At 42.3% G+C, this 16,258-nt stretch overlaps 1 protein-coding gene across 4 annotated transcripts in view; it reads right to left on the bottom strand.

The window, feature by feature from the left end:
- Window positions 1–16,258, bottom strand: part of LOC122813738 — a 244,931-nt gene that overhangs the window by 22,110 nt on the left and 206,563 nt on the right. For all 4 annotated transcript variants that reach the window (XM_044086209.1, XM_044086212.1, XM_044086211.1 and 1 more), the window contains one exon: window positions 11,446–11,492. In XM_044086209.1, coding sequence (XP_043942144.1) covers window positions 11,446–11,492 — 47 coding nt within the window. The remainder of the gene's footprint in view (window positions 1–11,445; window positions 11,493–16,258) is intronic.

Raw genomic sequence — 16,258 nt, 5'->3', positions numbered from 1 at the left:
GTCAGATATGGTGGGCAGTTTGTAGTCCTCTGCAAACATGTTCAGACACAGTCCTTCCATGTTGGCCTGTACCTATGGGACATATATACCAAACGAGGGAGGTCCCAGGACCAAGCCTTGTGGGATGCCAGTTATATCTGGTTTGTAGTCTGACATGGCTGCAGCATGTCTGACCATGTCAGTTCTGTCCTTGGTCTGGTTTGCAAACCCTGTACTGACATAGGGGTTTATATTTAAGCTGGTGAGCATATCTATAATGAACACATAGGGTATTGTATAGAAGCCTTTGCAAGGTCCAGCTACGCTGTGTGGACCACATTGCCCTCATCAATGACCTTAATGACTGTTTCAAATGAGTCAAACATGTTTAGGGGCAGGATCTGCACTTAAGAAAGCCACACTGGGTAGGGTCCGGTGTCAGTAGGTCCCCAATATCTTTATGTCTGCGGTACATGCTGATCCTTTCCATAGCTGTGCAGACCGAGCTTCTCAGGATTCTGGGGTTGTAGTTTTCAGTATCCATTCAGGCAACACCTTTGTTGAGAATGACCACTGTTGTTGTACACTGCACTTTGGGTACATATCTTGTGGTAAGGCTGACATTGAGCAGTAGTGTGATTTGGCATTCCATTCTTCTTGGAGTCCATGTTGGACTCAGCCCAGGACACCATCTCATACCATTGCTGCTGTGTGTTTTGCTTTGTAGATGCTGGCTGTTACCTCAGCATCTGCAATGTCAGGGGGCCAGCAGTCTGCTGGGATAGATATTTTGCATTCTTGGGGGGGGGGGGTTTGCACTGCACCTGTCAGGATGTATGTTGGCAATATGTGTGTGTGTTTGGTATGTTGTTTGTAATATTTGTGTGATTCAGAGCATATCTGTGAATTCCCAACACGGTTCCTACCATCAGTTGTGGAAGACTTGGGATTATCCTTAGTGTCCTGTACAATTTGTATCTTCATAGGTTCATAGGTTCATACTAGGCTATCCACCCTAGGGCATTTGAAAGCCTAGCCAGAGTGTGTGTGGCTTTCGCCACCCCTTGCTATGTGAATATTATGGCCATTTATGATTTGCTTTGCTGAGCCTCTGTCTAGACGTGACACAGTGAAGACCCTCAGTGTAAATCTACGATCATCCATCCACTTGGCAAGATTCCTGTTGAAGAGTGTCAGTGAGGGGCTCTGCCTAACATGGAGTGGGATTCTGTTCCAGGGTGTGGGGAGCCTCTGGGTTATGTATCTGTCCCTCCAGCACATCCTATTTCATTATGTGTTGAGGTTGACGTCTCTCACTCTCACAGCTCCAATGGCTTTGAGTTTTCTGGGGTGGAGCATGTCCATTACTCCTGTGTTGGACATGGCCTTGTACAACAGACATACAATGCCTCTGTGTAGGCAGTATGTGACTGCATTCAGCTGGGGTGTCTACAGCCAGGCAGCATATGACATATATTTGAGACCCTTTATCCTCTTGGTGAGGTACCTTTGAGGTCTTTCTAACTGCTGCAGGTGTCAGGTAAGGTACATCCCAAATGAGGCATTGTACTAGATTATGGGTCTGATAAGAGAACAGTATAGGGGCACAATGACCTCTGTTGATGTAGATGTGAATCCTTTCATGATACGGTGTCCAATATAGACAGTCTTCCTAGCCACATTGGCAATGTGAGTGTCACATAACAGGTTACTGTCCACTTGTGTCCCTAGGTCCCTGATTACTCCTTCCATACATAATGGTTTACCACCTATGTGGTAATTTGTGAGTACCTTGTTTGGTATTTGGTGGGACATTCATACTGTCCAGTGTCTTCAGGACGGCTGGGTGGGGTTCCTGTGTGTGAGAGTGTGGTCTGTAGCATGCTACAGACTGTACAGCAGTCTTGCCTACGGTTAGTTGCACATGGGTGGACTCCAATGCCTTGTGCATTGTCAGTTACCTGGACGTATGTGTGTCTGTGCTGATAATGGATACTCACCCTCCTTTTATGTTTTGTTCCAGGTTTTGGGGCCATAACGCATGATATGTGGTATAACCTGGTAGTGCTGGTGTGCTGTCAGGAGGCTTGCAGCAGGTTTCTGTCACTGCACAGACATCGATGTTCTCCATACTGGGGAGGGCCTCGGGAGCATGCATACTGAGGTTTACACATCTGGCATTGGTCAGCATTACCCTTATGTTTCTTTCCACTTATGTTTTGTAGGGTGGTGGGTTAGTCTTTTCAGCCTTGCCTATGAAAGGCTCTATGGAGGTGGCAAAAGCCTTATCCAATATCCAGACGCCCAGGGGTAACAGGTGCAAGCCATCCCTGGAACAGCTGCGTGGCTTGTCAAGCATGACATCCCAAGCAGACAGACATTGGATCCCCTTGGAATGACACCAGTAATTGTGCTTGTACTGTGGCATCATTCCTGATGAGCGTAGGATGCTGCAAACAGTCAGTGTCATATCGGCCTGGAATACATAATCGGAGAGCTCATCTATGTCTCTTTTCATGTAGTCCGGGGAGGTACATCTCAGGTCATTCACACCAGCATGGACTATGACTGCATTATATTTCTACTTGCTTTGGGGTGACCTGCATACTTGTGTTATGTGGCGTATTGTAGCAGCCTACAGGCAGCTTACTGTACCCTTTCCCTTGTTCAGTCTGGTGTGCGGGACAGCAGCGTGTCTCACTATGGAGTCACCTATTACAACTGTATCAGGCATGTTGTTTCTCCTTCTGGCCTGTGACTGTTTGGCACACCAGCTTTGTGTACTATGTGTTGCATGTGCTATGTTTGGAGGTTGTTTGATTGGGTGTCTGCTTTGGAGGCCTTTGTCGGTGTGGTGTGTTTGTAATTCGGGCCTCCGGGAATGTTTTTCTGTGTTTATGTCTTTGGTTTGCAGTTGTGATAGGTCTATGTGGGACTGGGTTTGTGGTGTGTGTGGTTACCTTCTCCTCCTGACTAGTTTTGGGAGTACTGAGTTTAGGGAGCTCAGCCTCCAGTTTGGATAGATGGTTGCATCTCTCACATATATTTGTATTTCTTGGGGGGAGTTGAGGGTTGTCTGTGTACTTGGGGCAGGTGTAACATTGCCTCAAAATTCACAGATTCAACTTGTTGTAGCTGGCCTTAGTGGATTGTATGTGTGGACATATTTTATTGCCATACTACTGATCAGTGATTACTTCTTTTTTTATGTTTGCTCTATCATGTAGTAGCTTCCTCATTCTCTTGCATGGTTTGGTTATGGCTGGTGTCCACCATGTCAGGTGCCTGTGTGTATGGCATTGTGTCTTGTTTTAATTTAGGATTGCATAATCCAAGCATTCCTGGCAGAGTTCATGGAATGCCTGTATAACAGGTTCTGAGGTGTGGCCCATATTTTGCACCTGCACAGGGCCTTTAATGGATTCCACATCAGTTTGGAGGAGTGCAAATTTTGCTTTACACATGTTTTCACTGTGGTTTTCTGGTCAGGGACTGTGGTCAGGATGTGTATATCCAGTGTGATTACTCTATGGTCTGGTCTTACCAGTGAGCAATGCACTTCTCATCTTGCCATCCAGTACCCATGTTGCTGATTATCACATCCAGTATGCTTACCCTTCTTGTGGGAGTGGTACGTTGTTTCTGGGCATTTTGGTTTATGGATTCTATGAACTTTTGTCCTACAGTGTTGGAGCTAGTATAATGCTCCCAGTCTATGTCTGGGTATTTTCAGTCACCCAATATAATGTGGTCTGGAGGACTTGATATATTCATGTATTCCAACATAGGCCAGGTGCAGTTCCTGGTGTTGGGATGGTAGTCTGTGGCAGGCTATAAACTGGGGGGCAGTTTTAGCCACTGTTACTTGACCATGGCTAGTCCATACTGCTTCTTGTTGTGGTACCAACATGGGGGTGTGGTTATCCTTGACAATTATTGCTAGTCACCCTCCTTTTGTAACTTGTTCCATGTTTTGAGGCTGTACAGCACAGTATGAGGTGTAACCTGGTAGTGTTAGGGTGCTGTTGTGAGCCTTGATCCAGTTTTCTGTTACAGCAAAGATATCAACATTTTCCATACTGGGTGAGTTTAGACTGCATGCATCTTCTGTTTAGACTTCTGGCATTGGGTAGCATTACATCTAGGTTCTTATCCCTTCTGATACCTATGGAGGTAGGTTTGTGTTTTGAGCCTTACCTATTCAGGGCACGCTGTGGGTAACAACAGCCTTTGCCAGTATCCATACGGCCTGCACTGATAGGTGCACGCCAGTCCTAGCAGGTGGAGCATCATGTCATGCTCAACATGTCATCTCAGGCTGGCACACATTGGATCCCCTTTGACTAACTGCAATACTTCAGCCAATTATTGCAATTGATCATCTCATTGTCATATTGTGGCATGATGCTTGGTGAGGGTAGGATGTTAGTCACGGTCCTCAGGTGTGCATATAGTACATGGTGGTACATTACTTAACACATGGCATTCATGCCTCAGGTGGTGCTGCAGGGCTGCCTCTGTTCGATGCACATATTACACTCTCTGTACATGTTTTTGAGCAGGTCATGTCATTTTAGGCATCCCTGTTATTATTTGAGTGAGTCAGATGGGGTATCATTCCCAGGGTTCTTACTGAGCCAGTGTATGTGCTATGCGTTGCCTCTTTGCCAAGGCCAGGGCATACTGGGCATGCCTCCTTCTGCCTACTGGGGCAGGCTCAGGTTGTTCCTCCTCCGAGTCACGCTCTGCCTGTGATGGCCTTGGCAATGGTGGGGGGCTGTTTGGCCCAGCCCTATGCTGGTCCTGCTGCAGCTGTTTTCGCAAGATCATATTATGTAGCATAGCACATACCATGACAATTTGGGTACATGTAGTATTTGTGTACTGCACGGCTCCACCAGATGTGTCCAGACACCAGAACCGTAACTTGAGCAGCCCAAACACATGCTCTATTACATTACGTGTTTGTGCGTGTGCCTAATTATGGCGTTCCCGTTCAGGTGTGTGTGCGTTTCTGATGGGTGTCATCAGCCACGGCTCCAGTGCATAACCTGCATCCCCCACTAGGTGTCCGTGTGGGATGTCCCCATTGGCAAATGTCTGGTACAGCTGCGTCAATTGCCAGATGTGGGAATCATGGTAGCTCCCAGGGCAGCCAGCACACACATTCATTATTATGCCCTGGGCATCACACATGACCTGGCAGTTGATGGAGGGGAAGCCCTTGTGGTTAATGTAGGCCCTACCCCGCTCACCGGCTGGTGCTTTGATGCGTATGTGCGTGCAGTCTATTGCACTCACTACCTCAGGGTATTCCGCTATTTGCTGGAAGAGACGCATATTGCTGGCCAATACCTCACGGGCATTGGGGAAATATACATGATAACCGACATGTGCTGACATGGCATCCAGGAACTGGTGCAGTACCCTGGAGGCTGATGCCTGTGATATCCTCATCATATCACCATTTGGTCCCTGGAAGGTACCTGTTGCTAGTATTCTTAGGCCAACACATACCTTTGTTTCCACTGGGATGGGTTCCCTTCTGTTGGTTCTGTGTGTGAGGCGTGGCCTGCAGAGCTCCACTATTTGCTGCAAGAGCTCTCTGTCCACTCTATAGTGCTCTACTATCTCCAGCACATGTAACCCGTGGTAGGTGACCCTGGGCCTGTACACTCTTCTCCGTCTCCTCACTGTGGTTGTCTGGCACCATCTGCATTGTCACCACCCTCAGCAAGTCGCCTATGTCTCATTATGACAGCTATGGCAGCCCCTAACATTTCTGCTCTGAGTTTGGCTTTTTCAGTTTTCACTTCTAATAGCTTACTCCTGTCTTGCAGTGTCTCTTGAGAGAAACATCTTGCACTGCTGTTTGCAGAGTTTTAAGTGTTGGGCTGAGCTACTATTGTGCCTGTCTAATTGCCTGCTTCTAATTGCTTTCACCTGCTAGCTCCATCAGTATTCCCTGCTAGCTTCCTACTAATTCTGTTGCTTCCTTTTTCCTTTCTGTTTCCTCAGGGGGAGCAGCGTGCATACCAGCAGAAGCACGCTCACAGTGGCTTACACACATGCACACATGCTTACACGGTTCAGAATCTGCTTATTCGGGTTAAAACACGCGTACACCCGCGCAAACAGTGTTAAACATCTACCAACACGCTCCCACATGCTCAGTCTGCCTTACACGCGCACACTGTCTTACTCGCGCTTCATGGCGCGCACACGTGTGCATGCACGCCCAGCAAGAAACTTTGGTGTAGGCAACAGTGTACACCTTCCATTTTTTGACTTTCCCATGCTTAAGTTGTGGCACTCCTCTTTCCATGATATCTGTCTGACATCTGTCATGTAACTCTGACCTCCAATGAACTGCTTTTCTTTCTGCCATTCCCCCCTGTGATGTCACCTATCTCCTACTCTGTTCCTCCCCCTTATGTAACTCTTACACTACTCAGAATGTGCTCATTTGCTATGTGACAGTGCAATTCAGTATCCTAACACTCATTTGCATCAGATTGCCTACTAATGCTTAGTTACATGTCTTAGACTCAGCTTCCCCCCTTAGCAACCACTACACGGTCGCCATGTTGTTTTTTGTCTGCTGGTCCCTGCATTGTAAATCCATGTATTGCATAAAACCCACATTTGTGGGTTTATAACCTTTATTTTTATGTTTCTATATAGCGCAGCCCATTTGCGCGGGGCTGCGCTGCGTTTAAACACCGGCGAAAAAAAAAATTATTTCTCATATTTGCATCGGGGTACCTTACCAATGGCCACATATTTGGCCATTGGCATGCTGCCTGACACATGCGCACCCTTTATTTGGAGCTGACATGGCTCCATTGTGGTTTTTGCAGAAACTTACTCAGTTGTCAACTGAGTACATTTCTGCAGCTAAAACGGCTCTTACACGGGCTGCTTTGGGCTTCCTGGATCACTAATCTACCTCATTTGCATGCTATTCAGCTGCAAGTGAGGTGATTAGCTTATCCACGCCCACTCCGTGTGAGAGACATTTTAGCTGGTCTCTTACACAGACTTTGGGCTGTTCCTGGATCGCGAAGGCTGCATGGAGTCTTACACTACTCTTAGACTCCGTGCAAGCCTTCGTGAATCCTGCCCATAGTTTTGGAACACTAGAGGAAGATGATGGTAAGAACAATAAAAAGGAAATGTTTGGGGTGGATTAAGTTGATTCAAGTTAAATTCAAATTGAACCAAATGGACTTCTTTCAATGGCTCCAGCAGTAACAACACAACAAGACATATATTATTACATTCTAAAATGCGTAATCCTTTTTATTTTATTTTTTTTTTTGCCCACACTACCAGCCAGTCATCATTCCCATCTGACCAATGGACCCATTAATTCACCATCACTGGGAGAGGCCAGCAATCAGACATCCAGCAGGGATGGTTTGCTCTTATTATATGTTGGGCCTCAACCTACTGGCCATACTTGGCCAAGTGCTAGGGGGGTGTCATGCAATGGACTGATGCACAGGACATCCCCCTCACTATCACAAAGGGCAATCTGTCCAAGTAGCTCCACCTTCAAGGAAGCATGAACAGTAGATTTCCAGAAATGTCACCAACTTCATGTGTCCCTGAGAGAAAGCAACCCTTTGAGAGGTGAGTGACTCACACTCCTCCCCACTCTAACAGGTCTTTCTTTGATGGGGCCACTAAATGACTCCCATTTGTCTGGGTCAGAATAAGAGTTCCATCCTTCTGCACCATGAAGCCAGCAGAAACCTTTAAATTGAAGGATGACACAGTAGTGATGAATGTGGAATGGGTCTATTTGTCTGGGCAATTTGTATATCTTTAGTGCAGTATGGAATCATTTCTTATAAACTGGTTAGGTCATGTAGGTTCTTTAACTAAAAGGGTGAAGGTATAACCCCCACTGAGAAAAGAAAAGACTGCAATTTTAATCTAATAAGTTATCTAATGGGTGTCAGTCACCTGGTAGAAAGAATTTTGCTCTTGAAGATGTGACAAAATTTAATGTAGATCAGGGCAAGTCTGGTTTTGACTTTATTGCTTACAAGACAGTCACATACTGGCAATTTGCCTCATGATCTCCTCTGTTTGGAAATCAGGGCAACAACTGTGCTATTTAAGTTTCATTTTTATTTTTAATCTGCATTAGTTCCCCACTTCCAGTTCTCTTTGATGACCTTTGGGTTCAGAATAAATAGCACTGTAAATATTGTCTAAGGAATAACATATAACGGTTTTAGCAAAGATTTGGTAATGACTAAAATGTCTAGTTCATATACTTTAATGCAGGGCTCCAGTCTTTAGAAAATATGTTTAATACTATTTGTTTTACAGTGGAAAATGCAGTATATGCATAGTTGTATGGTAGGACACAGAGAGCTGTAGTGAGAAGGCATTGTCAGGAAATAGCAAAGTGGTTGGAGGAGTACCTCAGAGCTCTGTTGTGGTCCAGGACTCTTCCCCGTGATCTGAAAAAATACAGAACAGGATCAAGGTCTCTGCTGATGACTCCGTGACAGATGCAGCAGTTGGTGGTGGGGAAGAAGTCTATGAAATGATTTGGAAAGGCTGTACAACTGCTCAGAAGGGTGGCATTTGAGGTTCAGTGCAAACAAATGCAAAGTGTTGTGCCACAATAACCCTGATGTGAAACATCAGGTGGGGAGCATGGAACTGATAGCAAGAAAGCAGAAAAAGCATCTGGGGGTGTTACTCCACCTGGACCGGTCTACCAGAAGCAGACTTAGAGGGTATCATCATCATCAACAGATTGCTGGGATGTATCTTCAGGGAAACAGATTCCAGAAGCAACAAGATAATGCTTCCATGCTATAGGTCCACGGTCAAGCTCCTCCCTGAGTAATGCATGCAGTTCTGGAGCCATACAAGGACAAGGAAATTGGGCTGCTAGAAGGAAGTCAGTGGAAAGCTGCCTGAAGTATCAATGAGAAGAAAGGCAAGAAATAAAATCTTAACACTAGAGGGAGGAGCTAGAGGTCTTCTCACTTGAAACCAGAAGAGACAATGGGGACATGATATCAGTGCACAGAATCATATCAAACAGAAATGAATGGGCCATTCTAAACTTGCCCTGGAAGAGAAGTAAGGAAGGAGCACAGGCAGGAGATTATAGGGAATGGCTACTGTCTGGATCTCTGAAAGGAATTTTGTAGTGAATGGTTTGAGAATTCAAAGACTGGTCTGTGAGAATGGGGGAGTAGAGAGGAAATCCACAGAGGAATTCAAGGGGGCCTGGGACATGAAGAAAAAGGATAAGGGCATGAGCAGAGATGGAGAGGAGACAGAATGTTAAAGCACTTGAAAAGGCAGCTGAGCAAACTTCTCAACCTCTTCATGCAAGTTTCTGAACAAAGCAAAAAAAAAATAAATAAATAATGGGCAAAAGCACAAAATCAGGTATAAATTTTCAGATAGTCTTAAAAACTAAGAAAGTTGATACAATTACAAATTTTGCATTTGCATGCATTTTCCTGAAGTGTATGGTGCCTTAAACTTAGATATATGCCATTATTTTGTGACAGCTTTTATGAGAAACAGACCAACTTATGAGAGAAAAAAAATCAGGACATTCTGGAAAACTCTGTACACTTTACAGGTATACAGATGGTATAGGTCTATTGTCTGTTTCCTTCACCAAGTTAATGTAATAGATTAGTAAAGTCCCCCATTTAAGTTATGTGGCTTGCAGACACATTATTCGTTACAAGACACAAATAAGCTGGCACAGAGCAAGACCAGTAGGAATAATACCCTGTTTAGGGTGGTTGAATATTTATGCTTAATAATTATCTTGCTGTTTGATTTTGCATACATTGACATCATTTATATTATTATAGTACAATACAGTGAAGTACAGTATAGCATATTATACATAAAAGTGTATATTCACATATCTTAACAACAAAACCCGTCAACATCCATAATATTGAAAACAATTCTGGCCACCCAGTCAGTCATTTCCTCAGTTCCACAAAGCATCAAATCACATCTGATCACAAAAGAAGCTGAATTAATTTATTTTTCCAGTTTCTGCAGCACAACCAGCATTCACTCACACAACAAAGTCATATACACACTCACACACGCACACCATCCCACTCAATGTTTCATGTGGAGGCTGTACGGTATATATATATATATATATATATATATATATATATATATATATATATGGTTTACTATCAAAATAAAGAAAGCCACCTTACTGGTTGACTGAAGGTGAAAGGTAAGGGTGCAAGAACGCAAAACTGCGAATGCAAATCCCCTTGACTTTGAAACGACACGTAGCTTGTATTTGCAGTTTTGAGTGTCGGCGTTTTGAATTGCATAGCACTACAGTGTGGATCGGTAAAATTACCCTTTTCCTCACTGTAGTGCGATCTTGGCATTAGAATATATAATTAGCAGGGGGTGTGGGGGGTGCTGTGGGGGTGTGCAGAGGGCTTGCCCCCTGCAAAACAGTATTAATGTGCATATTTATTTTCCAGTGTTTTTGCTGGATGGTGAGTGGTCCATTACATGTTGAATGTTGATTTTTCCCTCCAAAAATCGACATTCTGAGCAGTCGGCTTGATGGTATTCGTTGTTCCAGTATGGGGATGTGAATATTCATCATGACTGTTTTGTTTATTTTGATAGTAAACCTATATATATATATATATATATATATATATATATATATATATATAGATATATATATATATATATATATATATGTATGTATACACACACACACACACACACACACATATATATATATATATATATATATATATATATATACATACACATACACAAATCACACAATTGCACAACAGTGACTTAAGTAAAAACACCACTGTAATCCTGTAGTCAACTAACCACGTTGACTCTAGTAACATTTCATGAACTGTTTGTTGATAAAAGAGAAAGGCACCTACAGTTATTGACAAACTATATTGTCAGCATTACAAACTTCTACCACATAAATATATAAAGTGGAATGTTAGGAAAACAAATGGTACACCACCCCAATCAGTTTAACTGACTAAGCTGCAATGTTTATTTACCTAGCAATACAGAAGAAAGTTTATTGTAATGAGGTATAGAAATGGGAGTGGCATTTTTTCATCAGTGCGAACAATGTTGCATTTGGTAGATTCTCCTCTTCCTCTACCTTTCTCTGTTCAAACTGTATATATGTGCACCTCTTTACAAGAATACATTGCATTCCTTTCTTGTTGTATTCACTGATTGTAATGGCATGCAGGCTTTCCATGTTACTCTAAATCCATTGTGGTATGCTTTTTCCTCATAGTGTTTTGGTATACTGTGTTTGAAGCACTTTGTAAATATGAGTGGAGATTGAAATTGGTCCATGGAGATCAGTGCTCTACTCTGGCAAACAAATCCAGATAAAATAAAGAATTAAAAACAATACTTCACTTTAAAACTCACCTGGTCTGTGTGGTTTTGTGTCTGTGAGATGAGCTTGTTTGATCCTTCTGGGAAATAAAGACACATAAAAAGTAAAATTTTTTAGACTGAGATGTTGTACTAATGAATGCAATTATTTGTTTTTTTCTGGGAGAGGCATTATTTCTAGAGCAAAATAATTCAAGTAAACAAATACCCATGTAAGATATATAAAATGCACTAAGATACATCATAGGTACAGAACAAAGTATCATATAAAATATATTGTGGTAAATCATAGACGAACAGAAGTGACCTATACCTACTAAGGCTTTGTAGGAACCATTCCAGAGACTAAGTGCAAGGTGAAAATGTATTGATGATAAATACAAAACAAAGGATATATTTTAACAGACGTAGGCTGATCTAATGGCCAGATAGGAAGTATCATTTGAACAGTATAGGCAGTCATTGTCAGCTGATGCAGATATCTTCCTAGTGGCAAATACAATTATGAAATAGAAACAAATGAAGGAAAAAAAGAAAGCATGAAGACTTTCAGGACCCTTTTGTTTCCCGTTACCTGCTGGCTATCAGAGCCACTGGTATGTTTTACCAGTTCCTTTCCTCTATGGGCAACAACTTTGGAAAAGCACCCACTAAGGTTTTTTTTTTAAACTTACCATTCCCTGCACATGCTTAGTAGTATTCAAGAGGTGGAAATGTATTAGGTGGAGAGCAGGATTTATCACTTGCTATGAATGACATAACCTTCTAGTAACCCTTACCCGCTTGAATGCTAAAAATTTTCATCTGGCCTGTGGTTTACAGAGTAAAATAATTGATGGTTCATGCATTCCTGCAAAATATGTTAATTTCTTCCCTCCTTCCTATGTAGCAATGTTTTAGCACAGCTCCATCACTCCTGTCCATCTCTCCATCTTCCAGACTGCTCGTCTGGCTGTTAAGCCATTACTCTTATTTCAGTTATCTTGGAGCTTTATCCCTCTGTGCAACAAAGCCAGCACAGAAAGACTGATTTGCAATGAGAAATCTAAAGATAATTGTGCACAAGTGTTTTTGTGTACATGTAAGTGGACGTGCCTGCATGATGCTAACAAAACAACTAAATGGAAATATTATATACAGCACTGCTTCTACCGCAGTGGTGGTGCTGCGGTAGTGTTGTCGCCTCACTGTAAGACGCTGTCCGGTTTGAGTCTCAGCTAGAGCATCTTCTGCGTGGAAACATGCGTGAATGGGTGTACCTTCGTTGAAGGTTGTGCATCAGGGCTGGTACCTCGGCACATAAAAATCAACTACCAATCATTAGCGGACCGGAGTTCCGCTGTGGCGACCCCTAACTGGGAAAAGCCGAAAGAAACAACATATACAGCTCTGCTTCTATACATTCACATAAGAGGTGTACCATTGGCAAAAGCACAATAAGCTGGTGATGAACTCATGCTCATATGTGCGTAAACACTTTCTGGCCTTCAGGATTCAAAATCAACAGGAGAAGAAACACATGGAATAAAAATAACATAACAGGTGTTATGAAAATGTTATGCTGCTGAGAAGGCAGATCTAGAAAAGGGGTCACATGACAGTACCTTAGCTGGATAACTTTTATTTATTTATTTATTTTTATTCACTATCCCTTTAGTTGGAGCAACCACAGAGTTGATTATAATAAGTAGGAGGATGAAGGACATGCCATAGCTCTCAAGTGTACCTCATTATGAGGAACGTTCCTCATGTTGGGTCTTAAAAAGTCCATGTTCCTCAAAGTTCCACACTGAAAGGGTCAGTCACACTATCAGAGTTAGGACTTTTTTAACTGATATCCATGATAAATAGTTCTGAATCATATTAATTAATAAAATAACTTTTTATAAGTACAAAGCAACACGTTTTAACCATGCTGTGACCTTCCTCACTGAAGTTGTTAATAAGCTGTTAGTATGTGTCCCAAATTTTACCTATTTGTTCCACATTATGAGAGGCAGTGTTCCTCATTTTGGAGGTGGAATTTTGAGAGCTGTGGGGCATGCAGACCCCTGCATGACTGGGTGTAATTTTGGTCATTTTATCATCAGCTATGCTTTGCTGATTTGCCATTCAGCCACCATTCATTCAAGTAACCTAGAGCTGAGTGACTTGAGTACAAGTGAGGAACTAAGGCAACATACAGTGACTTTCTATAACAAAGGGATATAATCAGCAACTATAGGAAGTAAAAATTCATAGAGTGACTTTGTATATAAAGACTAATTATTTAAAAACATTTAGAAGTCATTCTTCCATAATACAAGGGGCTAAACTGTGAAGTGCATAAGTATTTATGGGTGTTATTCATAAACACTGGTGTACAGTGGACCGGGGTTGGTATGCAGGAAATCTGCATAACAAAGTTCATACAAATTCAGAAAGATCAGTACACAGTGCTCCTTTGTGGAAACATAGTACCGCATGCACATATGGAGATCACACCCCCTACTGAGTGTATGCTTTTCGAAGACCCAGCACCATTAGAGTATTCCTGGCTCTGGTGAGGTAACCTATGGGACTTTTGCCACATACCTATGAATGGCATTTTTCTTCTGGAAAAATGATCCCTCTCCCCTAACAGTATGTTAAGTATACCATGCTGAGAAACATGCTAGGGCAATAAAACAGAAATACCTCACAAAGAGAATCTGTGGCCTCCAACACCTGTCTTATGCGGACAGGCTCAAATCACTATCACTCTACTTGGTATCATACCAATTGTTCAGAGGTGATCTGTGTCTTGCCTACAAGCCAGTCTCAGACCTTGCCCTACTGGAAATGCTCCATATCTGTAAATCTAACTTCTTGTGCATTACCCACTCAAAATACTTGCATCTAATATGCAACATCAACAAAACCTTCTGGACAGACAAGTTTGTCTCCCAGAGGATGCCCTGTCTCTGGAATAGACTTCCCATACATGTCAAACATAGTACCTAACTGACTCTTTTCAAGCGCAATCTTGCTGAGTGGATTGGAAACCACAAGTTTGTCCCAGGGGTTCCACCTGTGACCCTCACTGCCAAGGGTGACAGGTGCTGACTGTGGTTTCTTTTTGGGGATAAACTCTTGGCTAGGTTTGTAAAGGCCACAGGGCCATTAGCCTAGTAACCTCTTATGATCATATGATAATAACTACTTAACTAACTAACTAACTGACTAACTGACTAACTAACTAATACACTACCATGGCAGGGAAATAAATAAATAAATATCAACCCTGTTACATAGCAGGAATGTCCCTATTAGCAAGAAAGTTCCTTATTTTACAGCAAACCTACTACCAGACAATATCTTGTCCCACCCCAGAAACTAATGCTGGCAAGATCCCTCCATTTGGAGGTCTAATAGTACCAGATCCTCTTATTACTATAAAGTAGTTATGATCCTTGACCCACCTTCATGCCTAATGGATGTGATCTTCTTATCAATCACAGTTGGCATGATGTCAGACTACAGTACAATGGTGACAGGCAGTTACTTATAGTTTGATATGCTTTCCCAAGGAAGTACATATAATTACTTACTCAGGCATACTACATTGAAAATAGCTACCTTACATAATTGTACTATGTGGTGCTATGTGTATAGCCAATTTACATCACTGCACTGTGTGGTGCTATGAGTGTAGCCATCTTACATCATTGCACTAAATGGTGCTATGTGTATAACCACCTTATATCATTGCACAATGTGATGCTACAAGTGTAGTCGCCTTATATCATTGCATTATTATTATTATTATTATTATTATTATTATTATTTTCACTATGTAGTGCTATGAGTGTAGACATCTTACATAATTGTACTAAATAGTGCTATGAGCATAACCACCTTACATCATTGCACTAGGTGGTGGTATGAATATAACCACCTTACATCATTGCACAATGTGGTGCTACGAGTGTAGTCACTTTATATCATTGCATTATGCATTAATAAGAGTATAGCCACCTTACTTCATTGCACTATGTGGTGCTGAGAGTGTAGGCACCTTACATCATTGAACTATGTGATGCTACAAGTATAGCCACCTTTCATCACTGCACTATGTGGTGCTACGAGTGTAGCCACCTTACATCATTGCACTATGTGGTGTTATCACACTGTACAGCACTAACTAGCAGCCCAAACACAAGGGTACTTAGTAGGTGGGTCTACATCAGTTTATCATAAACTTTCTTTGCTGAATGCCTTTTCATCGAACCGTATTCATTCAGCCACTTTTCAGCGAACTGTTAAATCAGAGAAACGTTTTCCCAGGGAAAGGAGATAGGTGACCATTATTACACATTTGCCCTCTTCCCCAATATAGTATGATCTTGGAGTTGGTATAAATAATTGTGGGCTGGGGGTGCAGCCCCCCCATGCTTGGGGAGGGGGGGTGAAGCCCCCCCCACATTGGTTTGTTTAAGGTGCTTTAGTTTTTGTTACGATCACTCTGGTGGCCAAGTAGCTTTTTTCCCCAGGGAAAATGTTTTGTTGATTGATGGTTCGCTGAAACATGGTTCGATGAAAATTTATTTATTTATACTATTTATTTATTTCAGTTTGATTACCGGGGAAGTCCACTAGGCCACGAAGTACCCATTTTCAGTGGAGGCCCCGGGAGAAAAGCTCCAAAGGCAGTACAATCAAGGTTACAAATGCACAAGATAAAATACAATAGAAATGTCCAAACAGTAAGTATACATAGTAAGAACAGTGCAAAATAACAAAAACATCACATTTTTTTTTTCAGCAAACTGTTAAATCAGCAAAACTTTTTCCCAGGGAAAGGAGATAGGTGACCATTATTACACAT

The sequence above is a fragment of the Protopterus annectens genome, chromosome 10.part0, assembly GCF_019279795.1.
Source record: "Protopterus annectens isolate FY-2018-M chromosome 10.part0, PAN1.0, whole genome shotgun sequence".
In the NCBI taxonomy this organism is placed as follows: domain Eukaryota; kingdom Metazoa; phylum Chordata; order Ceratodontiformes; family Protopteridae; genus Protopterus; species Protopterus annectens.
The sequence above is the reverse complement of the archived record's forward strand: the minus strand, read 5'-3'. Positions and strand labels throughout refer to the sequence as shown.